General features: G+C 36.1%; 1 protein-coding gene across 6 annotated transcripts in view; it reads right to left on the reverse strand.

Annotated features, from left to right (window-relative positions):
• Window positions 1-24717, reverse strand: part of RUFY2 (RUN and FYVE domain containing 2) — a 29168-nt gene that overhangs the window by 4107 nt on the left and 344 nt on the right. For 2 of the 6 annotated variants that reach the window (XR_007507243.1, XM_049809968.1), the window contains exons 2-17: window positions 22323-22496; window positions 21718-21835; window positions 20117-20218; window positions 18669-18792; window positions 16416-16477; window positions 15742-15807; window positions 13870-13939; window positions 12535-12636; window positions 11645-11761; window positions 10796-10963; window positions 9175-9272; window positions 5046-5165; window positions 3111-3240; window positions 2420-2514; window positions 1306-1354; window positions 257-334 (exon numbers count right to left, since the gene is read on the reverse strand). Coding sequence is in view for 4 of the 6 variants with exons in the window: in XM_049809968.1 (XP_049665925.1) it covers window positions 257-334; window positions 1306-1354; window positions 2420-2514; window positions 3111-3240; window positions 5046-5165; window positions 9175-9272; window positions 10796-10963; window positions 11645-11761; window positions 12535-12636; window positions 13870-13939; window positions 15742-15807; window positions 16416-16477; window positions 18669-18792; window positions 20117-20218; window positions 21718-21835; window positions 22323-22496 (1673 nt within the window). In the remaining 2 variants the exon portion in view is untranslated. Of the gene's footprint in view, window positions 1-256; window positions 335-1305; window positions 1355-2419; window positions 2515-3110; window positions 3241-5045; window positions 8297-9174; window positions 9273-10795; window positions 10964-11644; window positions 11762-12534; window positions 12637-13869; window positions 13940-15741; window positions 15808-16415; window positions 16478-18668; window positions 18793-20116; window positions 20219-21717; window positions 21836-22322; window positions 22497-23650; window positions 24687-24717 lie in introns of those variants that run through there. The other 4 variants (XM_049809971.1, XM_049809972.1, XR_007507244.1 and 1 more) reach the window with 4 other exon arrangements.

Genomic DNA, 24717 nt, shown 5'->3' on the forward strand with positions numbered 1-24717 from the left:
CGTTTGATATGATGATTCCACAAAGTAGGTTGAATAATTTTTAAGTATATTCCTTTGTGGTACTTCACCAAAAGGCAGTGTTTCTTTTGAAATTAGGGCCCAGCTGCATTGTACATATCGAAGAACTAGAAAGACATCTCAAAAATAACCATGCATTCATCTGAGCATTGACATTTCATGCTGCGCCTCTAAGATAATTAATGTTTTTCTCATAATACATGTAAAAAAGTTGGAAGAAATTTCATTAAAGTTTTACCTTCCTTTTGGAGAGAGAAAACTCCTTTTCACATAACTTGCAATGTGTAGCCTCTTTGTCCTTCAACCAAACCTGGCCCTGGGGAGAAAATCATGGTAACTATATGTATCTGATGAAGTTAAACTTTGGGTTCCAGGGGACAAGACAAATCAATAGCAGTACATTTACTGCCTGAATTGCTTAATGCTCTGAGACCAGTATAATGTGTCTCAAAGACACTCAAAAGCAGTGGAAGACTGCTCCAAAACACTGCAAAACCTTATGAGACAAGACAGAGCAGGAATAGGTGCAAAGAGAACATGCTCAAGGTAGTAAAGCTGGTCAATGGCTAAGCTGGGAACAGCAGAAAGGTATCAAAGTCTCAGAGCTGAAACCCATTTCCCTGCCCATCACATAGGAACAGTTCCCAAGATGTAGGGAAGAAAAAAAAAAACAGGACAGTGTCAAGAACTGTTAATTTCCTTCTGTCTAAGCCAATTAATTAAAACAGGAATTTGCTCAATAAAATCATTTCAGACACCTTTATTTGGACTGAAATGATACGCAAGGTGACATACCACGTGTTCAAACACACCCAGACAAGATCTCTGCTCTCAAGTGCTCCCTACATATCTTTAAGAAAGTTCCAAACCTCTCAACATCACTGATCACATTTTATCAGCTTTGGTGCTACAGGTTTACTTAATTCCTAGGATGATCAAATATTTACTGATCACTGAGAAGTAGTATATAATTTAAGCTCAGCTGGTTACATATTCTGTCCCACATACACTCTGTAAAATATGGAAGGATGTACCATTGCAAGAAAAGTATCAAAATGCATAGCTGTACATCAAACAAGAAAAATCAAAATCAACTGAGTTATCTTTTTCCCGTGAGGTTACAGGGAGTCAGCGGTTCTCTCCCACTGGCGGAACTCATACAATGAGTCTCTCCTGAGTAGTTGCTGTTGGAGAGAAGTCTTCTCATGCTTACGAAATATTTTAAAGGGAACAGCCAAAAAAAAAAAAAACCAACAAAATGTTCTCTTCCCTCCAAATACTACTAACCTGCAATGCTTTGTTTGCTTCTTTTATGTCTTCTATTTTCAGCTTTGATCTAAAGAATAAGATAATGCTATTTCAAACTTCTATATTGTCAGATGTGGCCTAACAACTTTAAAAGTTGCAGGTACTTAAAAACATACATGCAAAGTACTCTGAACTTTTAGTTGGTATTTTATATTACAGCAGAATCCAGGAGACGCAATTAGTATCATGCCCTGCTGTACTAAGCACTATACAAAGACAAGTTCTCTCCAAAGAGCTCAGAATCCTCTGAATGGCTGTAAACTTGCTTGGGGTTATGTGGATAAGAGAAATTTGTACCAGCACAGCTCTGTGCAAAATACCTAAAGCTAGCACGCAGCATTGGAACAAAACCAGAATTTAAACCTCTGGACTTGTACAAGACCACATTATGTCATTATGGAGAAACCAGCCTCCCCACAGCCATCCAGTGCCAACCCACTCAAAGTTGACTGAGTCACAGTATATATGTGAAGTTATCCTATAGGGCATGAAAGTCCACACTACTTAGAAGTAGTAAACTACTTACAAGACAGAGATCATTAAATGAAACTTTAACAACATGTAACAATAATGAGAGCTGTGCTCAGAGCTTATTGCTCACTAGAGTCTGAAGGGGTTTTGGTAAATTAATCCCTTACATCCTCTACAGACTTAGCAACAATGGCCTATGATTGTCATACAGAGAAACTTCATCTCTTCAAAGAATGGAATCCACGAACATGCATGCTCACAAAAAGATAAGCACTTGTCCTGCTGGAGCCAGAGCTGTTTTCTACTTGGTTTCTTCTTTGGGAATGCCACAATATGCAAACTAGCCAACCATTTTCAATGCAAAACAACTCCTAATGCCCCCTGGCCCTTTTAAACTAGGATTTTCTGTTCAGAGCACTATAATTACCCATGAGTTCACAGCCAGCCCACCAGCCAAAACCAAAAATAAACAGACCTGACCTAACTAGATATATTTCTTTTCTGATAACTGGTTAGGTAATATTGTCATATACAGTCTAATTCACATGACCACCATCCTATTATTTTTCTTAATTCAAGTTTATCTGACAAAAATAATTGCCATCATGAATAAGGAAATTACTCGCTCAGCTTGGATGCCAGTTCTTCGAGAGCAGCTTCTTGATCTTGACATATCATTTTCAGTTGCTTGTTCTTTTCCTGAAGTTTAAGGAACTCCTTAAAACAAAAAACAAAACAAACAAACAAAAAAACCCAAAAAACCCCAATTATTCTCAAAATTGTATTTGCCTACTGCCTATAAAACTACTACCCAAAGCTAATCTTACTGAGAAAGCCAAGTGAATGAACGATCCATTACACTCTCTATTAAGATTCCCAAATCCAACTCGAACAGCAACAAGTGAGGATTAAACTCTTAGACCCCAAGAGATGAAGCGTTTTTGCTCCTGCAGTCCTCTCCAGGAAGAAAATAAAAATGATTGATTGCAAATATAACAATACTATATAGCCATGTATACCAAGTCAGAGAGAAGCTGAAGCACTTTCTGGCCTATGATGAGAAGACAGTCTTCAAAATAACTGAGAAAGGAAAACAAAGGTTTCATTTTTTCCTTATTCAAAGCAGAGTTCTGATCTGAGGACTAAATGAGGACTAAAAAAAGATAATTTTTTTCTTAATCTATTTGTGAGAATACTTTAATCTAATCTTTCTTAGCTACTTGCAGAAATTCTTAAAAATACCATGTCTAAGTCCATAACTAACTTTGCAGTCAACTTCTAAATTACTAGTCAAGTTTTACTGCAGAATTTACTTTTTTAAGGTTAATTATTTCTTGGGTCTCTATTCTCAGATGAGATACAGTTTCCTTTTCCTTTTGAAGATCATCCTCTAAGGTTTGTCGCCACTCTTTTTCTATCTTCAAATCTGTTTCCAGCTGAAGCCTATAATATGCAAAACAAACAAAAACCCAAACAAAATCACTGTGCACAAGAGTATCATTTTTAAAAAACAAAAATGAATTTATTTCTGGGTGCAATATACTATTATCATAATAAACAAATTATCAACTTATTTTCTAAAACAGAAATAATGTATCAATATCATAGTATTTTAGACATCAATATAATAAATAAAACAAAACACTGTCACTTAGAAAATGCTTTTAAAAAGAAGTGTATTTAAAGACCAAGAATATGGCATAATTTTGAAAAGCTGACCTTTGCAATAAACGAGCAAGAAAAGATTAACCACAAAATTCTGAAGTATTTTTAAAACATGCATAAGGCAAAGCCCCCTTAACCTTACATAGCTTGTTTCTAAAATAAACCAACTAACCAACCATACTGCCATTGGTGGTGCAGACAATGATTGTATATATCTCTGGTGCTCATAAAAGTTATTTAATGTTATACCCTTAGATGTGACTCTTCTAGACTTTAGGCTAAGGCTTATGGCATTTTGAACAGAATTGAAAATAAAGGAGGAAGGACTTTACTCTTTTTATTGAGCTTTCTACATAACTGAGGGTCAACTTAAAGAGGGATCTAAATTCTATTTGTTTAACCAGAGTCCAGCTAAAGGAATTAGGGCTACTCTGATGGAAGATCCACACTAGATGGAATTTCACTATCAGTCTCATGGAGGAGTTGGTGTTTAGAACGTTACAGAGAAACCAAGGATGGAAGTACACTGCTCAATCTTCTAGATCTAAATTGTGCCAACACAATAAGAGAGGAAAAAAAATCTGAGAGTAGTCATGCAAGGTTTTTTGATGGAAAACCTGTATCCACATTAATTTTCCTGTTTTAAAACCCAAACCATTTTTAAAGGAAAGACTTACATTTTGGGACACTACCTCAGCATCTGGCTGGAAAAGATCAGAAGTGAACATGACCTTGAGGTTTCAGAATTGCAGAATTCTAAGGCTGGGGTCTGAACTGTTCTTTTGCCAAAATCTGCAAAGATGACTGTGGTAGTAAAGCGAACATTTGTCATGACAGTTAAACAAGTTTATTAACATTCAGAGTTGTAAGAAAGGCAGGGTGGGCTAATAATTGGATTGGAAATCACTAATTTTTAAGCACCAATCCTTGTCGTGCCACAGATTTGCACTGTCTTAAATAATTTACTTGTTATCTTTCCAGAGAGAACACCTGCCCTTACAGGGAGTTTTTTACATTATATATTTATTTAAATCAGTACTGAAGGATTTAACAGGAGAAAGACTAGAGGGTTGGCTGTTATATTACTTTTTAATATTTATGACTCCAGTGGATTTTTATTTTTTACTTCCTGCACAGTGGTAAGTTAAACCATTTCTACCTTATTCATAAGCCTGATCAATTAAACTATTCTTATGCCATTTCTGTTTAAGTTTATACTGCTACATACTTGCGGGTTTTGTTAAAAGTGTGTCTTATTACTACTACTACTACTACACTATGTATTTTTCCCCACTTATGATCAATTCCTCATGAATGAAGCTGCCACTTTCAGACAAAAAGTAATGCTGTTCTTTCCCCTCCTTTCAAGCTGCGCACCATTTTAGAGGCACCCAAAAGTAGTTTGACTTTCTTGGAATGGTGTCTTCTCTTCCATCTTGCCAGTACCTAACATGAAGATCTTTAGTATTTACATTCTGTTAAAAACCATTTATCAACAACCAGCCTGTATTAAGACACAGGACATATTGCAACATTGAATATTTACTACTGTATATTTTTCCAACAAGGAAAGATATACTTACAGCTGTTTCTCCTTCTGTGAGAATTCTTTCTGCAGGCTTTCAGATTTATTCACATATTCCTGTTTAAGTTTCTCATCCTCGGCCTCAGCCTCCATTTGAGCCTTCTCTGCTTGCTGCAATCTGGTGTAATTCAAATCAACTTTGGGTAAAACTGAAGCTAGAACTAGGGTGTAGAGGGTGAAGAAGACAAATAAAAGAAAAATGGGGAAATAGAAACATTTCTAAATAAAAACAAAGTTTGGGGGAAACTCACAAACTCAAACGAGAAATCCGTACAATGCCTAGAGAACTAGCTCCTGTTTTTCCATACAGTAAGAGAGTAATCACTGTAAGTAATCACTGTTTTATTTTATGCTCATGAATAACAGATGCCAAAGCATGAGGATACATATTTAAGAATTGAAGCATATACCTTAATGCTTTTTTTTTTCCTTTAGCATATGTTCATGTGTTATTTTTGGAAGCTTTTTTTTTTCCCCCTCCCAAATAAATCCTGTAAAAGTACTTGGCTTGTACTAATCACCCATTAAGACAGGGCAGAGCATGTGTTGTGCAAAAGCAGCTCAAAACAATTCAGGCATAAGGCTGAATACAGAGCACTGCAATCAGACAGCAAAAAATCTTAACTAGCCTAATACAACAAGACACACCCTCACAGGTCCCACTACATTTATAGAACTACCTCAACTACATCATATTATTGAATTAATTTAAATAATCTGTATTAAAAATAATGCATTCTTACATTGGTTAAAATAGCTCCATACTGTAGACAAAATAAATAAAACCAATTAATCAGGAAATGAGGGATTGGGTTTTTTATTTAATCTTTCTTTTCTGAATTCTAGGGGTTTGTTAATGCTTCAGCTAGCACTCCCCTTGAAATCCATTAGTTCACTGTTGTTCCTCTCTGCTTGGTCACCTCTTCAGTCCAGAAAAGATGGATGTAACGTAACAAAAGTCAAGTTACTAAAATGGAACTTGTGCTATATCATGGCTACACCTGTCTTGATGAAAAGACAGGATAGTAAAAAAGCCTGTAAAATACCACTGAAAGTCCCTACCTGCTGTGTCGTGTTTAACAAAATTGTTTCAAGGGCCTCTCAGGTAAGTGGTGGGAGACATCTGTGATATTGTCTCTCTGTGCTTGATTGCTCACTGCCCAGCAGCTAGCTGAATGCAGAGTTACTCACAACTCCCAATGTCAACTAAAAAGAAATTAAGTCAGCAATATGTCTACATTTGTGCTTCTACTGATGAAGTTGCACCAGCAGGGGTTTCCAAAAGCTGCCAGTAAACAAGTGAAAAAAGACTGGAATGAAACTACCTTATAAAGTGTGTGTACTGTCTCATTCAACTACACCAGTTGTTTTAAGAATGTTCCCAGTCACATTTGCAATGGTAGTGGCACAGAGGGCCAAAACATCTATGGAAAGGAAAATACTGGGAAAAAGCAGTGTCAATTCACTGGGCAGAGGCAGCTGAATGAAGCTACACAAGACAATAACACCAAAAGCAAGTTAAAACTGTCCCTAAATCACAAATTGAACCAGAGTGTATTTTCCACAGCCAAGGTGGAAAGGGAGCTTGCTACCCAAGAAACACACGAGCTAACCCAAGCTACAGCACGATCCTCTAGACTAGCACCAAGGCTAACTGCACCGCTGTAATTCAGACAAATGCTGAGCTGGACCAACTTCGCAGCAGGATTTGCGATTCAGATGATACTGAAGCAGATACTTGTTTGCATAGACGACCGTGAGATGGTTAATGCTCCCATTTCTGCTATGGTCTACCTGTTGTTCTATTCAGTGTTTCTGGTTTAGGTTTTCTTTGAGGATGGGAGATACATGTTTATTTTTATTTTTTAATAGCCAGCCCATGTTATAGGCTCTTTCTGATTCCAAACTAAGGAATAAGGTAATATATTATCAGGGAGTAAAAATCCTTTCTGTATTATTGTGTCTTGCCCCTCCTTTTGCAAACACATCCCCTTCTGCTTAAAAACACCCCAAGATTCTTTTCCCAGTCAACTTCCTCTCTACGCTTGAGAGCAAACATTGGGAAGCGCGTCAAAGGCAGTGAGCAGCAAAAACTCTTATTTCTGCAGTGCAGGCGAGCAGCAACTCAAAGCAGAAATATGAGTTGTAAAGACTGCCTAATGATGGGTGGAGGGAGGAAAAAGGGGTTGGGCAAAACCACAGGTTATGATTACAGTGTTGATGTAGCCACAGAGAGGCAAGACCCTTAGCTGACAAACAAGTTAGACAGGTTCAGGATCTGGGGCCTAAACATAAATCCTATTTATTACTACAACTTGCACTGTAGCTATCGCGGTGCAGCTGTTCTAGGCAGGAGTCACAGCTACAAAATTTGCGAGAGCATGCTGTCCTTCCTGTCTGGAGCCCCATCCAAGTCCAGGCTCCAAACACATTTTCACTCCATGAAAATATTTTACCCCACGTCACATCAGCAAAATGGAATTGTGCTTCAGCTGTTTTATCCCCCAAACCTGTAATTCTTCCACTGTACAAACTGAATATATATGTTGACACCACCCTCTTTTTTTAAATATATTGTTCTGATATAGCACTCAACCCCCCTTCCCCCAAACTCCTGTCACTCTGTTTAAGAAAACAGTGCTAGTTACAACCAAAAAACCCAACAGAGAGCATGCTTTTGGGATAAATACAGCCTAAAAGTGAAAGAAATAAGCAGGGGAGAATGGAAATACTAGTCAGTAGGGCTACTTTTTAAATCTGTTAGTACCATAAAGAATAGGAAAATTCACTAATTAGAAACAAATATCATAAAAATGTAGTCAAAGTAAAGATAGCTAACCTTTTAAAATAAACTTTGTTTGACAATTAAGAAGTGATTAAATAGCATTAGAAAACTAGCTTACATTTGCTTACTAATAGTGCAGTTTACTTTTTTCTTTTTTTTTTTTTTTTTTTTTTTTTTTAAGAGGGGTAAAGTGAGATCGGAGATGATGTTCTTTCAGAAAATAAAATAGAACCCAGCTACGATCAGTTACAGTGCAGGATTTCTAATACCACTTTATATTTAAAGTTGTAATTTTAAAATTCTTAAGTTGTATTTTATCAGTAATTATTTAAACACAACAGATCTGGAGGAGCTTTCAGAATGATATATCTTTGACAAGTTTATACTGGTGCTGAGCTTCATTGCTGGCGCATTTGATGAATGACATTGCAATAGTCCTAGTTTGAGTTAACAGATCTTTGTCACTTCATGAATGCAGTGGACAAAAATCAAAGACAGATGAAGGCAGCAAAATAGTAAAAACAAAAATTGGGATAAAGGATAAAAAGAAAAAGAAAAAAGAGGAAAAAAGGATGTCAATAAAAGAATATTCATGTCACTAATTTTTTTAATACATAACCATGTTTTTCATAATCAGATTTAAACGAAAAAAAAGACGTGTCAAACACCAACATGACAGGGCTTATGGATATGTTATATTTTACAATTAAAAAGATCAATGTTGCATACAGGCCACTAAATTAAAACATATGAATCACATTTTTAATATTATGTAATACATGCAGTCTAACCATAATGTCAATTTATATACTGGAATTTTAGTCTTTCACTTTTCAACCCTTCAGCGTAAAAACTCATTGTGTCATTGAAAATAATGGTACTTCCAAAACAACGGACAACAATTTTAATAGCTTCAGCAAATACAGCAGTGATCCATGAAAGCATGAAATGTTTATATTAAGCACATGCTTAAGTATAAGCAAGATTAATGCTTTGGTTTCTATTGCATTTCATTCAGGTGGGGAAAAAAAAAAAAGAGGTAATAATGAATCAGAATTTTGAAACAGCTGAAAGAACAACTTTTGATATCAGCACAAAAACCTAGTAGCAGAAGAAAGATGGTGGAGGAAGAAAACTGAGACATTAAGTTTGTATTTAAAATAAGTATATTTGTTAAAAAGAGAAAAAAAAGTCAAACTGTAAAGCACTAGTTAAAGTTTAGGAAAGGTTTCTTTTTAAATTTTCTAGCTGAAAGTCACATTTCAGTGGCAACTGTGTAGGAATGCAGTAAAATGTAAGGGCATGGAGGCATGAATGGAGAAAAACAAAGATGGGTCTGTACCTTTGTTCTAGTTGTTTCATAGTTGCATTAATTTGATTGGTCTTATCCTCTAATCGGCCAATTATTTCATTCTTTTCTTTCATAGCATCTTCAGAAACCTGTGTTACAAAAAAGATTAAAACTGAAGTAGGTATATATTACACTGTTACCTCATGGGGTTTTTTTCTTCAGTACCTGAAGGGAAAAATATTAAAATGGCTTCAGGTTTTGACTCTTTTTAAACATTTAAATATTTTTAAAATGTAGTTGACAGTACTTAAAATTTTATACCTAGCAAATTTGTAATTTTGTACTTCGCAACTGTAGATGCTATTTAATAAGTATTTGTATTTATATACTCTAATAAGTAATAAGTAAAAAAAAACATTTTTCATTTTGGTTTCCTTTCTTAGTTAATCATTTTGCAAGTCACTTAAATTCACTGATCATCTTTTTAAGTAGCCCATTAGAACCTTATCAATACGGAACTAAGATGCTTAGTCCTGGAAATCACTAAGGTTCTCCAACTCTTATCAAACTACCACATGCACCTAAAAATCTTTTAAGAATTTTACTATCACATCACAATTTTGATGCTTGCAGAGCTGTTTCAACTGCAACTTGAAGATCTAAATAAAATGTAGAGCATTATTCTTGCTATACAGATCAACACTATCAACTGGTCCCTAAACAGCAGAGATTGGGCATGATTAAACTGTTTTACTCTGCCCAGGAAGTGGATCTGAATGTCATTAAGTGAAATCAGTGTTACCCACAGTCCCCAGAAGTACAGCTTTAAAAGAAAAAACAAACCCTACAGAACCTAACATACTGAACAACATCCTCTTCTTATTTTTCTTTCCAGCTCTATTTCTATTTCTCTTCCTCTTGTCCAGTGTACTCACAGTTGCAGGTGGAAAAGTAGCATCCTTTGTCCATCATCTCAATTATCTCTCTGCAGCACCCTTATTTTTTCCCCTCATCCTGCCACAGATTTGGCTGGGGTTTTGTGCTTTTTTTGATAATTTATTCCATAAATCAAATTTATGTTCTGCATATATAATTCACTGCTAAACTTCCCTGGTGTTTGGTCATTTTTTAACTGCATGTTGGATCTCTGAGATCCACAATCTCCCAAAGCAGCATTGCATTGTTACAGATTTTCTTAATTTGTTAATAGATTAAAAAAAAAACCAAACCACAACTATAATTAGCTTTTTCCATTTAACACAAGCTTGTTTTCCAAATGCCTTTCCTTACTTTGAAAGTTCAGATCTCCTCTTTAACACCTCACTATGTGCCTACATTCTCTTGGTTTTTTATACCAAGATGGTGTAAAAAGTGCCATAATCACTAGATATACTATTACTCTCTGTATTCCACATAGCATGTTCTTAGGCTATGATCTTATTCTCATGCTCTTTTCTTATATAAACCCCCTAACGTTAAGTGACTGCCTTAAGAACTTCTCTGTGTGAAATCATGTTTATATCAGTAATGTTCCAAAACAACAAGCTGACCTAAGAAGCGGAAAGGAACCAAAAATTAAGGAAACAGCAGTATTTAACTAAACAAAATGGTAATGCATCTCTCACACCAATCAAAGTAATTTCATCAGTTTTGTTAAAGATTGTTCCTTTACCTGCAGCTTTTGGTACATTTCCATGTTAATTGCTTTAACTTCATCAAGCTGCTGTCGAAGACCTATGAGGGTATCCTGCTTCTCATGGATGTCCTTCTCCAGCAACTTCATGGCAAGTTCTATCTCATGTTTCATACTAACTTGAACCACTAGCTCATTCTCCATATCCTATAAAACACAAACACAATGCAACACAGAATATTTCAATAATTATGCAACATCTTATCTCTGTTCTGAAAAAGACAAAAGCTAACACTAACACAGAATATTTGAATAATTATGCAACATCTTATCTCTGTTTTGAAATAGACAAAAGCTAACACTAACAGAGCTGCAGCACCACCTATTTCACTTCAGAAATTCTTCCCCTCTTCAACTTTGCAAATTATCCACTACATAAACATTACACTCTCATGTACTTAGTGACCAATTTATTTTTTTTTAGATTTGGGAGAAGACAACTCACATTAAGAAATTACCCTGCCAGTGTTGCATAGAGTTGCCTAAGTATTAATTACCAAAATAGAACTAAAGGATTTCTATTTTTACAAGAAAGATTTAGCATACATACAGAGCATACAGCAACGCTAACAACTTACCTAAAAATTTCTCAGAAAAAAAAGTATTTTCTTTACTATGCTTTAGCAACATTGTTACAGAAATATGATGTATTGATTGCTCCATTAAAAAACCCTTTTTACTACAGGCAGTTAGAGAAAAGGCGATTAAAGTCGATTAAAGGCAGCATCTAAGCTCAGCAAAAGCAAAACTAGAAATATTTATATACTGACTTTTCTCAAGCATAATCTTTTCTAGAAGTGCTGTGTAATCCTAGAAAAGAACACTTACTTGTCGCAGTTGTGATTCTTCTCGAAGCTGTCTACGTGCTTCATTGTACATTTCATCTAAACCCTGCCTAGAGTGTTTGTATGTCTGAAGTTCTGCTTCAACATCCACTTTAGTTGCCTACAAAGATATAGAGAATCTTTCCTCATCACAAGTTTAGCAATTAATAGCATAAATTTAACACTTATGGGGGGAAAAAAAAAGCAGCTTAAAAATACATTCTCCAAGTACAGTACAAACATGGAAAGAGCTGTTTCTGCTATGTGGTCATCAGTTTTATAATGAAAATTGAGTAAATCTAGCAAAATAAACATCTGCACTGCAGTACAGTCCTCCTTCAGTAAATCACTCTAATACACAACTATTGCAGTACTGAGCAATCCAAACAGCTGCTTAACCTGTGCTTTTACCAATTATCCTGTAAAACATATACAAGAAGTTACATAAGGAGCTACAAATCACAGCTTAAAAAAAAAATGTTCAGCAACTGTATACACAATTACTCGATTTGTCATATAATGAGACAGGTCTGAATAGACAGTTTGCCAACTAAAACACATGCTATTTTGACAAGATTTTCAGATAATAATGCCTTAAATGCTCTTAGATATAGCTTACAGTTTAAAGAAAAAAGGAAGAAGGGAAGAAAAATAGAAAGAATACAAGGAAAAATGCTACAAAATTTACATATGGTTATAAAACAATCTAGTGTCCTATAATTTCGATATATTTATGCCATTATAAATTTTCCCAGATTTAATAAGTCCTCTCCCTAATAAAAGATGTTTTAGATTTGGCCCAGCTACTGCTGACTTCAAGTTGAGATATAAGAACATTTGAATGACAATGAACCACACAATGTTACTACGTTAAATGTGAGAAAACTAACATACCTCTAGATGATGCTGTGTTTTCATTAAAATAAGAGTATTTTCACTCCTTAATTGATGGTTTTCTTCTTGAAGTTTAATTATATTGTTTTTGGCTATCGCTAACTGAAAAGAAAAAAAAAAAGAAAAAAGGAAAAGCAGCGTGACCACTTTTGTGAGCGGAAATAAAGAAAAATGTGTTCTGATGAATGCAAGACCAAGACATTCTCTGGTCCATTCTCGCATTCTACCAAACAGAGGTTTAGCTGTTTTTAAAGAAAACGTAAAGCTCCTGGGTTTAGTAATGAGTCGCTTTCATTACACAACAGAGTACGTATTCAAGATACTTCATTATTTCATATCTGGTAAAAAGTATGCTTTCTTTTCATTGCTTCATTATGACTTAGAGACCCTCAATCCCCTTTCCTCACCCTCAACTTTTTCTTTCTATGTGGATTCAAATATATCCAGTTTTGTTCTTTCCCAGACATCTTAACATATCATATGGAGCAATTTTCATAAGAAAACCTCTCCCAGATGAAAAGAAAACATATTTACAAAAGAGGCAACATTATAACTGGGCCCTACATTATACACCTTAATGTCAGGATTATAAACCAGCTGATCAAAATAGGTAGACAGTTGGGCTGAAGGCTTGTAAAGGAACAAGAATACTCTGAGAATTAACACTAAGAAAAAATGTTTTCCTTCTATCTGGATACATTAATACCCAGAGTGAGCTAGCTACCCCTTCAATAGCTGAATTTAGACATCTCAATTTTCCACTTCATTAACTATTCTCAAGCAGCTCAGATTTAAAAAAAATAATAATTGTGCTCTCTCTTACAAAGCTAAAAATATTGGAATCTAGTCAAGCATCAAAGATAAACGGAAATATAGGATATAAATACAAAACTAGAGCTAGACAACTCTAAAAATTATATATAAGCATATGGTAAATAAGCAAGAAACAATCCTTTGGCTAAAACTGAGAATGGTAACAGAAGTTGCTTGGTGAACTACTTTCTGTTTCTTTGTAACAAGTGGTGTCATCCATTATGGACTAGTCATCTGCACAAAATCAGACTGACAGTTGACATTAATGAAGGCTTCTCTTCTGGTTTTGTCCAAAGTGGGAAATAGCGATGTTCTACAGAATTAATTTACTGATGCTGCAGGCTACCTAGGCAAGCTGACTTCAAATCCCTGCAGCTACTACACCTTCTCTTCAAGACAAAATAAAGGTATCTGAACATATTATACAGAAGTTATGTACATTAAAATAATTTAAGTTTACTTAGAAATATAGTGTTTGAGAGTAAATAATATCTATTATACATTACTAAAAGAAAACAATACCTCTTCGATCAGTTTAGTGTTTGATTTCTCTAGTGAATCAACTCTTGCATGTAGACTGCTAACTGTGCTACTGAAAGGGAAAAAGAAAAAACATTATTCAAAATTACATCAAAACTCATTCAACCAAGCTCAAAAGCTTTAATGCAAGGTACAAGGATTAATGGTTCAGTCCTAAAAGGTCTGCTCCCGTTATTTGAGGTTTTCCTAAATATAAGAAAATTAGTCTCCTTTGTTGAATATTTCTATGCTTCTTTCCAACTCCCAATGTCATCCCTGTCACTTAAACTCCTGGTTGGGTGTGCCTTTACACGTATTCTCCCTTTCCTTTATCCTCACAACTATATTGTATCCAAATGTTTAATGAGTTCCCTTAAAAGACAGTTTACAATCTTCTTGCATTTTTTTCTCCATATAATGAAACCATTCTCCCAAGTTCTCTTCCTCCAAAACCCATTTCTCTTATAAAATTATTTGCTTCTCCACATTTTTTGAGATTTATCCTCAGGCTACCTCTTTCTTGATGCTTCTTGACTTCATTTGTAAGTATCATCAGAATTTTATTCCCTTTTACTACTCTGGGGGTCTTTATCATATCAAACTACATTCAGGCCTTCTCCATTAACTGATTGCCTATTTCTGCTGTAAGCACATGGTTTTTAAGTGGCACTTCACACACAGAAAAAAAACCTATTCTGTAGCACTGTTTACTTTTCCACTTATGTCTACTCTGGTGTCCTCAGAAGTTACCAGTTCATTAAGAATGGCAAGGTAGAGGATTTTAGGATGCATTTTAGGATGTGTGGAAAGGAACAGCTGACCTGAAATAAAATAGGAGAGTTGTTGAACCACTGGTTTGCAAGTAATTCCATGCATAAAGCAGTCTACAAGAACATACTCAATACACAGGGGCTCACCTGAATTATGACAACTATCATCACACAAACACCAATGTTCTCAATTGCGATAGTTCCTTTCTCCTCAGCTTACTTTCATTTTGCTTATATTTGATGCACTCAATTATTCTGTCCTGATGAAGGTTTCTGCTCAGTGACTGACACAATTTCAAATCGATATCTTTATCCCAACAGTAGCCATATAGTAACTAATGATAAAGATTACTTGCATTAAAAATGAAAAAATACAATTATATTTCAAAAAGTGATCAAGAAGATCAGCTATACTACAGATTCTACAGAAGTTCTTTGTAGTTCTGTTGTTTGTTTTGGGTTTTTTTTCTTTTTTTAGCTCCTCACACTGTTTAATTTTGTACAATACTCCTCAGAGAATTACAATCACTGTTCTCTATTTGTACAGTAACACACACAGTGGTGGACTAGGTTTGCACCATCCAGCAAAGTAAGTGGGAAAGGCTGCTTCCCTGAAAACTGTTTCTACAGGAACAACAATGTATAAGTAGTTTCCAGCAAGCAATTAACTTACTCAGTTTTGGTCCCAGGCAATAAAGCTACAAACTAAAATGTTATGAACGGCAAAGAAACAAAAACATGTGGATTCACCCAGAACGCTTAATAACACTTTTTGAAAACTGTTAAATAGAATGCCGTTAAAGTCCAGATCAAGCTTTTCATTCCTGTGAAGTTATGAATCATGACGACCTTGATCAGTTCTGGCCTGCTGTTTTTCATTTTTTTGAAGAATAAAGGTTCTGACTGTCAAAAGCATGAAAACTGAGATTTCCTGAGTCTCTCCAGAAGAGTGTATCCTTTCCAACTTCACTACATCCTCAGTCTAAACATGAAGAACTTGCACACCTTTCTCTGAAGTTCTCTCACAAAGCTGTGGTACAAAAGGAATTAGACGTGTATTACCTGTAAGCCTGGCCTGCCATGCATACTTCAAAGTAATACTTACTTCAGTTGCCTGTTTAGTTCTTCAACATAATTCTTTTGGTCCAAAATTGCAGCAATCTGTACATTTCTAAAGCAAACACATAATAAAAGTAGCTTTAACAAAATGCTGTAGTGAATGAACTATGTACTGAAAAAATATATATAGCTATCATATGCAAATTTCCATCTTAGTTGTGCTTTTTAAAAAGAAAGGAAGTAACTTCATCTCACAATCATGAAGTCAATAACTTACATGTTGTGACATCAGAGACAAAAAACCCCAATGTTTTAACTGCAAACAATTTCTCTACATGAAACATAAGAACACATACAGACTCAAAAGAAAAAGTATGTTTATTTACTCTGCTATAGCTCTGGTTCTTTGAAACACTGAATAAATCCCAAGCTGAGGGCTTAAAGATTAGCAGGTTCCTTTTCATTGCCACCTTCCAATCCCCCAGTACTATCCATCAGGTAAAGGAAGTGGGTGATGTTGCTGAGACTTGCTTCAGAGTGCAAATATTCTTCCAGCTAACTAGTAATACAGAACAATGTAGTGTGCCATTTTTCTCAAGATGGTGAGATCAGAAGACTGTTTGTCTTTAGGGAACCTGACTTATTTCTACAGAGAATAGGCCACCAGTCAAGAAATCATTTGTTAACATGCAAAATCTGAGGTATTTGGTGAGGACATACCTTTCCTTACCCCCAAGGTCTTCATCACTCTTTAAATACATAGAGAAATCAATCACCCCAACCTAGGGGAAAGCAAATGTACACAGTTTCATATCATACAAGTAACTGCTGGCAATATTCATGGTCTTGCATCTACATAATTACTACAACCTCAGTTACATCAGCTTTTTTAAGATTGGTCTGGTTTCAGCCAGAAGCTCAAAAAAACTGAACTGTAACATTTTAAACACAATTTTTTTTTCAAGTGTAGTCTCATGTATTTGTTACCTTTAGAATTTAGAATCATGTTACCTTTAAACAAAATTAACAATGTGCCAGGTACCAAAGCCCAAAGAAAAGATGACTTCTTGCCTCTCACCGAGCTTAGCCAAGAACTTACAGGAAGACTTTCATTTGGGGAATTATTAGATGCTACTCAACCTTGTCACTGATTGAGTAGACTTGTGATAATTTATCTGTAGTGTTTCACATGATTTCCTATCGCAGCACATCTCCCAAACTGATGTTTCCCCCATGTTTAGTTTTTCAATATTCCTTGCCAAATAATACCACCTCTCCATACTTGCTGATTCCCAGGTGTGCCAAGTCAACTGCATTCATTTTTTTATACCTTGCTAAATCTGAATCAAATTAATTTATTTTCTATTCAATTGTAATTTAATCATATATACTATAAATAAAATTACCATGAGTTATGCTTCCAACTCTATTCACAAACCTTTAACAAACGTATTTAACCATCTTTGCTTTACCAAAACCCTTCCTTTTTGGTCTCTGGCAGCCTCTTCACAAAAGTATTTAAATTTCTCTATCTACTGCTTCCTGCTTGAGCTGCCTTTAGCTCTTGAATACAAGTAACTTGCCAAGTCTAACATTTCCTTTGTTTATGCAATGCTGTCCTATCAGTTTCCTACGATGCTCTTCCACTTGTTCTTTCCCTATCTTTTCTAAAAAGTCGCTTTTCCAACAGCTTTTTAAAAAACATATTTTGCTTAAAGCAAAATAATTTCTCTATAAAAAAGTAAAATGTTATCTCTACAAAAGTTACTTTGTTTTAACTCTCCATGTATGCATACATACATTTCACCATTGAATAGCATTCTTCTAACATACCAAAGCTGTGCTCCCAGAAGCAACTTCCATCATCCTTCAAAAGTTTCTCTTTCTGCTCAATACAACTTGCTTCTGGCTTCCCTGAGAAGGTGCCTTATTTATACTAATCTTCACAAACAGAATTACTCTAAAATCTCATCTGGACAGCCACTACTACCTTCTCAAATCAAGTTTTACCTCCCCTCATACAGCAAAGCCAAGTGACCTAGATAATAAAGATGTAGCTAGCAACAGATTTTGTGATTTATAATACACCACATAATTCTCAATACTAAGAAGAACACATTGATAAGTCTTCTACAGTTACAGGACTTTCAATGTTATGTCTTCTGGTACACAAGACCAGTGCCTAAAACATTAGTTAGTAACTAGAATGAACAATCAAAGACAAGTTAACCCTATGAACCAACAGCACACACACCCAATTAGCTGTACCTTGTCTTTGCCATAGAAATTTCTTTTTCATCAAATATATGCTGAAATACAGCAATAATCACTTAAACTATTATGATTTTTTCCACAAAGAAGCTGGAAAAAAACCAAAAACAATCAGGACTGAACACAGCCTACATTTATAAATAAATACTTGTGCATCTGCCTTTAAAAAGAATCCATAAAGATTTTCTCGGAAAGGATTGGAGTTCAAAGTCAAAACACTTTGCAAAACAGGAAGAATTCCAAGTCTTGTATTGCTGACTGAAAGCAGTCACCCTCTTATAAGGTCTTTTATTACACTACATGAAGCAAGTTTTCATTTCAGGTCCTTGAAACATTCCCGTTATGTTCCAGAACAATAAATGAACTGAATGGGATAAACTGATCTTGGAACTATACTTCTGCAAAGGAAAAGGATGAGTTACTCAATTAACATGGAAAGCACTCTGCATTGCTACTATTGCATCTATTTGATGACAAAGCATAAAACTTCACCCTTGCACTCTGACAATTATCACCATCTAAAGGTCTGACCCAGCTGATACTGAGGTTAATGCAACAGCCCCCACTGATTCAGGAGCTGGATCACACCCTAAACAGTCGCTAGTAAGATTTCTAACAAGTCACAACTCCATAGTAACAAAATTCACTATGCATAAAAATCTTATGGATTGCACATACATTACTTTACCTGTATTGACTTACTTGTGAATCTAGGTCCTCTCCCTTCACACACAGGTTAGCATCTATCACATTTAACCCAACTAATAGCCCAACAATAACTGCTCCTTCTTCCTCCATCATTAGTGCATGATACTCATAAAATTCACTGTTAAAGAAGAAAATTGCATCTTATTGGTATGTTCAGCATATATACATCCAGTAAATCAACAATAAGTGACATCTAAATCTGAACTGTTTCTCTTACTTTAGCCTTACTCCAACGTCCTTAAATATGAACTGAGTCTGCTCATACTTTCACCTCATAAACATTTAAAAATTGAAAGTGCATGGTTTGTCTCAGAGGCTATTAAAAACAAAGATACTACCTTTGGCTCCAGAAATCTGAGCCAGAAGATGCTAGAGGGCTGGGAAATTGGGGGAGCAAGAATTATTTTGTCTTAAAAAAAAAACAAAACTCTTCCTTATACACTTGCTATTAGCCACCTTTGAATAGGATACTGCAACAGATGGATGGATGTTTGGCCATACTGAGTCAGACAATTCTTATGTTGTTAAGAAACACTAGAGAATGCAAAAGAAGAATGGTTAAAAATTTACCTTGTGTTAAAAAAAAGGTCTGGACTTTAACGAACACTTGCTTGAACTTAAAGAAGCCAAGTAAGAGATTAAATGTGCAAGAGAAGAGAAACGGAAAGGGCTGAAATGCTAAAAAGGTTTTTAAATTAAACACACTCCACTAAACAACAGAATACCAACATTTACTTCCTCCTCCTTACATTTTTTAAATAAAGTTTTAGATTCTATGAAACAAACTGTGCTTTCAATGGAAAAGTCCATAGCTGTCAAACACCAATGTCGTCCTGACATACCAGCATTATCTAGGCATACAAGAAAAGTCTTAGAAATATGTATATGTTCTAGAACTGAAATTAAGATGACAAGGTCTTTTGTTCCCTTTGTGCTTCAACTATCCCATCAGAAAGGAGAAGTTATACTACAAGAGAGCAATGCCAGTTTTCCAACTGTGAAAGGAAAATTCAAGGCAATAGTCCTGCGTGCAATGGTAGGTCAGTAAGAAATCATGCATATGGTAGGGGTGAATTCATCTCCTCGCCAGACAGAGGTTTCTAGTCCGTATTCTGCATGGCAGAGCAATGCAGCAGGAGCCCTTCCCCATCACCCTCATTTATGAAAGAACAGTCAGGCACATTGCAGAAGGCTGACCTACATGATGGGGAGGAAACAGCCCTTCTCCTGTCAGCTGGCCCTCAATCTTGATGAAGCAGCAGTGTTTGGTCCCTCTACCCTGAGGACTGGAAGAAATAAGCCTACAGGCCAGAAGCTACACCTTGCTACACTAAGGATACATTAAAAAGTAGCAAATAGAAATAATAATATTGGGGGTGGGGGGAGGTGGGAGACTAAACCTCTAAAAATAAATTATAAACAAAATCTACTTAATTGTTTACCTGAGAAGATCTCTCTGAATGATTAAACAGCGAAGATAGTCAGCCATTTTCTTCTGCATTAGTGCTAACCGTAACCAGGCCCGGGCACGGCCCAGTGGTGTTCTGAAAAAAAGGGCATGAAGACAAACAGTCCCAAATCTACAATATATCAATTAATTCATCATCTTAAACATCTTATCAGTCTATTAGTAGAGCAATTGGTATTTCTGAAAGGGTATTTTAAACTATTAGTTGAGCAATGCAGTCTGGGAAGCCACAATGTCTAGGCTTTTACTCTAAGCTTTGGGATAATATCAGAACAATTCAGACCCTGGAAAGAACAGGAATAGAGAAAGCACAAGAGCCTGCCAGTAAAATTAACTGTTTTACTTGGAGAGTGAAAACACGCAACTTTCTACACATTGTTGTATTTCAATGTGCTTTGGTCTCACATAGTATGTGGCTAGCAGCATGGAAAGAATTTTTAAGAGTGGTGCAACCTTCTTCTTAAACTGACAGTGCCTGTAAAGATAATCTTGAAATCCTGTTTCTAGCTGAAGTAAAACGTCTGCAACAGTTCAGACTCCTTTCTGCAACTTGCTTATAAAGTCTTCAGAGGAACTGTGAGAAAAGTAATGGAATGTCCATTACAACTCATCACACAAGCTTGCCTTCCCAATCCTGCTCTCTTGAGTCTACAAAACATGTACTGAATTCTAGCTTTAACTCATACTTGTTTACAAATTCAGTGGTATCTTAGAAAGACAATTCAAAAAACATGAAAAAGTATGTAACCAGCAAACATTAATATCCAACAAATTAAACCTGGACCTTTAGATCCTCCTTTTCTAGTGCTTGCACACTTAGAAATAGTAAGCACATAAATGCAAAAAAAAAAAACCCAACAAAAAAACCAAACCAAAACCGACCCACCCCACCCCACCCCCAAAAAAACCACCCAAAACCCACATGCTATATCATGATAGGAAGAGTGTAACACACTTGGCAAAGGGTATTATTTCATCTGGCCTGGTACAAGAGTAAATAATAATTTCTATACCTATGTGCTTTAGATAAGGTCTGAAGCTATAAATTATAACCCTTATGCTGCCATATAACAATCACAATGTAACTAAACGCTTTTGGAATTTAATGTACAGCCAATTATAAAGCTAAATACAAAAGCAGAATGCAGAGGAATGGGAGACTGTAGTTCACAGCAGAAATTTACGTTTGAGGAGGACCCTACACACAAGAATCTGAAAAGCTGCCTAATACTTTCCTCTTCAGTATGTTACCTGTTATTTTTATACAGTGTTTGCTGACTAGACTCACGTGTTTGCTCCAGTTCTCGACTGCAGACTGTTTGATACACAACCTGTTCCTTTTTGCACCTTTTTTGTCCACCATTCAGAAGGAACATCAGAAAAAAACATAAAGATACTACTTTTTTAGCTGTTCTGTGCAGAACATGAAAAGCTAGCAAGATTCACCTGTGCTCTCCCCAATATCATGTGCTAGCTGTTCAAAGGCTTGATTAACAACAAATGAAATCATGAGACATCTGTAGATTCTCCATCAGGTCCTTCATTTTCTTGCTGCATTTGACCAATACTACTTACTTAAGGCCAGGCAAATCTCTGACACTTGCTGCTATTTCCTCAGCTTCTGGATATAATTTCTCCACAAGTTCCAGAGGACCCCAGATGGTTTTATTGTAGCTTAGAAAGGATTTTCTTACTAGGAAAAGAAAAATTAAGTAACTGAATTAATTTAAATTACTGGAGTAGCTTTCTTCAAAATAGCTGGTATGATGAAATGGTTAACTGCTGAGCCTAGACTTCCAGATAACGACACTGGTCAGTTCACCAGTATCCAAAGCCATCTACCAAATTACTTTGCTGTGAACATAAAATTGCTGCGCTAGAACAATATAATGTAAAAAGGATGACTAGCTAAAAATATTAAGCTACATACATACACACATGCAGTTGTGGTAATCCCTAGACCATTTACAACAGATGGTATACAAAAGAAAAAGTTATAGAAATACATGTTGTGAAGTATTAATAATGACACTATTAACTATAAAAGGTGACAATTTACATATTTTCTTCACTTCTTAAAGCAACATAATACACTTTGATTTTTATCTCATTCAAGAAAGAAAAGAGGAAAAAATGGCACGTTTGGGATGAGAACTATGCAGCTAGAGCAATTACCACACCTTTAAGGCCATGCTTCAGGCAGTGCTCCATGACAACAAAGAACTGTTGCAAAGGTGGGTAGTCAGAATCCAGAGTGCGACCAAAGCTCAAAGCTGATTCAATGAGTCCTTTGATACTCAATTTAGCCATGTTCAGTAAATTTGCTCTTTCTACAGCTGTAGGGTCCTTTACAGCTAAGACAATAAAGAAAAAAAGTTATGGTTCAAGTTTTAGAAGAGACACAAAATAATAAAATGCTTCATGGCCACCTTGTTCAAAGAGAAACTTATCTTAATCTAGATAAACTCAAAGGAATAATTTATTAAGTGCTATAAACCACCATGTTATAGAAAAGCACCCACTAGAACAAACACCCTTACAGATCTTATATTGTTTTAATAAGTGAATGAAAAAACGAGGCTGGAAATGTCAGTTCTCAGGTACTGTGTTGTCTCAGCACATCTCAAAAGCAGTTGGTAACTGCAAATTAACACAGGCATCAATGCTGCACTCAAAAGCTCTGCTGCATAACAGCAATCAGTGCTCTTACCACGATATCAAAGCAGCATTCCTATTAATGTAAGTATCTATTTGGTGTATTATAGTCTACCTACAGAAACAGACATCATATTTCTTATAATGACTTTCCGCTATAGTCTTAATTTCAGTGACATAATTCTGAATTTATTTTCATTTGTAATGAAGCAGTTCAAACATTCAGGCCAGCCTCTGTTTCACCAAACTGAAACAGAGACAAAACAATTCTCTGTTTATGTAACTTGGAAAGAAGCAAAAAAAGTTGATGATGTACTGTTTTCTGCTATTTGCAATTAGATCTAACAAATGAAGTAAAAAACGAATGAAGAACACAGATCATCTTTTTTAAGGCATTGAGACACAGATGTCACAATATCTATATAGATTGAGTATCCCTTTGCACATCAGAAAGCATAAAGAACTCTACACATTAAAACCCAAACCAAAAAAAACCCAAATCATTTTAACAGATAGATACTTTCTCAGTTCCTCAAACAGCAATGAATTGACTTGTCTCACAAACCACTTGTACCACAGCTTTAGGTATTTATGTATTAGATATCAAAAACTTGAAAAATTACTTTCTAATTCTGTATTCCTAACTGCCTGTCAAATATCAAATTACCCTATTACTATACAACATGACCTATCTCAGTTTTCTAGAGAAAAAAATGACTGAGATGATGTACCTGAGATAACCTTAAAAACTACTTTTATAGTCTCTCAATTTACCACTATTTCAATAGAAAACACTAGAAGATGTTAAAAGACATAGCAGACAATGAGCGACAGTGCTCTAGCAAAAATTTACCCAGTTAGCAGTCACAGCTCACTAGTTTGTCTTCTCCGGACTTCCTGACTGCTCAGCTGCCGGGGACCGAACCAACCCTACCAAGAACAGCATCAGTACCCTCGTCTGGAACAGATGGAGGCTTGCAACAAGAAGAGCATTTCTGTTGCTAAAGCTCATGTAAGACTTCCTGCCTTTTTATTAGGTTTGCTATTGACAGCACTAAACAGAGTGTTATTGTAGGAAAAGCCTCGTTCAATTCAGACTTCAGGTGGATAGCTCTCCCTCCCCACGTATTCGGTCTATTTCCCTAAAGGCATCTTGCAAATTCCTTTTTCAGGCGACCTCATTTTGACTTTTGGAGCTGATCCTCCCCACAGACAGCCTTCCATGTCTACTGCCCTTTTAATTGTCAAAGCCTTCTTGCCTGCTCTTTCTGAGGCATTTTAGGTGTGTTTTAAAGTGTAGTCTACCTGTAGTCTAGCTATTTTTCTTCACCTGCTTCTTAAAAAAAAAAATTTAAAAAAAATCAAAATTTAGAATTTCACATGGCATGGTTTTCTAGTAACTGCTGCTCAGGGATTGTGTGGGGTAGACTGTCCGTACGTGGAGCAAAATGAGCTGCAAAGGACTCTGAAGGGCTCTTCCCACCCCAAAGCAGCAGCCCCCGCACCAGGGTCTGACTAGCAAGGCTTGGCCCAAAAAGGCAATATTCCTCTCCCCGTTTGGATGAGCAGCAAAACCCTTACTGCAACAGTATTTGTGAAGAAAAAAAACCCCAAACAAACCACAACCAAAAAAAGAAAACCCCAAGCGTGTAGTCGCTACGGCTACAGGCTGAACAAGGACTCCCTGAGTCACCCGACAGCTAGCAGAAAACAAGTATTTTCCTCCACTAAAGCCTCCTCACCGGCACAAACCCCTCAAGCCCTCCCAAAGCACGGTCCCCCGGCACACCACCCGGTTTCCATGAGCGCCGGCCGCACCTCCCAGCCACAGGGAAGGAGAGACGGACTGAGGGGAACCCGCCAGCGCCCGGGCCCCCGCACCGGCTGACAGACCGCGGGGCCGGAGGCCGCCCCCGAACG

This window comes from Accipiter gentilis, chromosome 9, assembly GCF_929443795.1.
Source record: "Accipiter gentilis chromosome 9, bAccGen1.1, whole genome shotgun sequence".
Taxonomy (NCBI): domain Eukaryota; kingdom Metazoa; phylum Chordata; class Aves; order Accipitriformes; family Accipitridae; genus Astur; species Astur gentilis.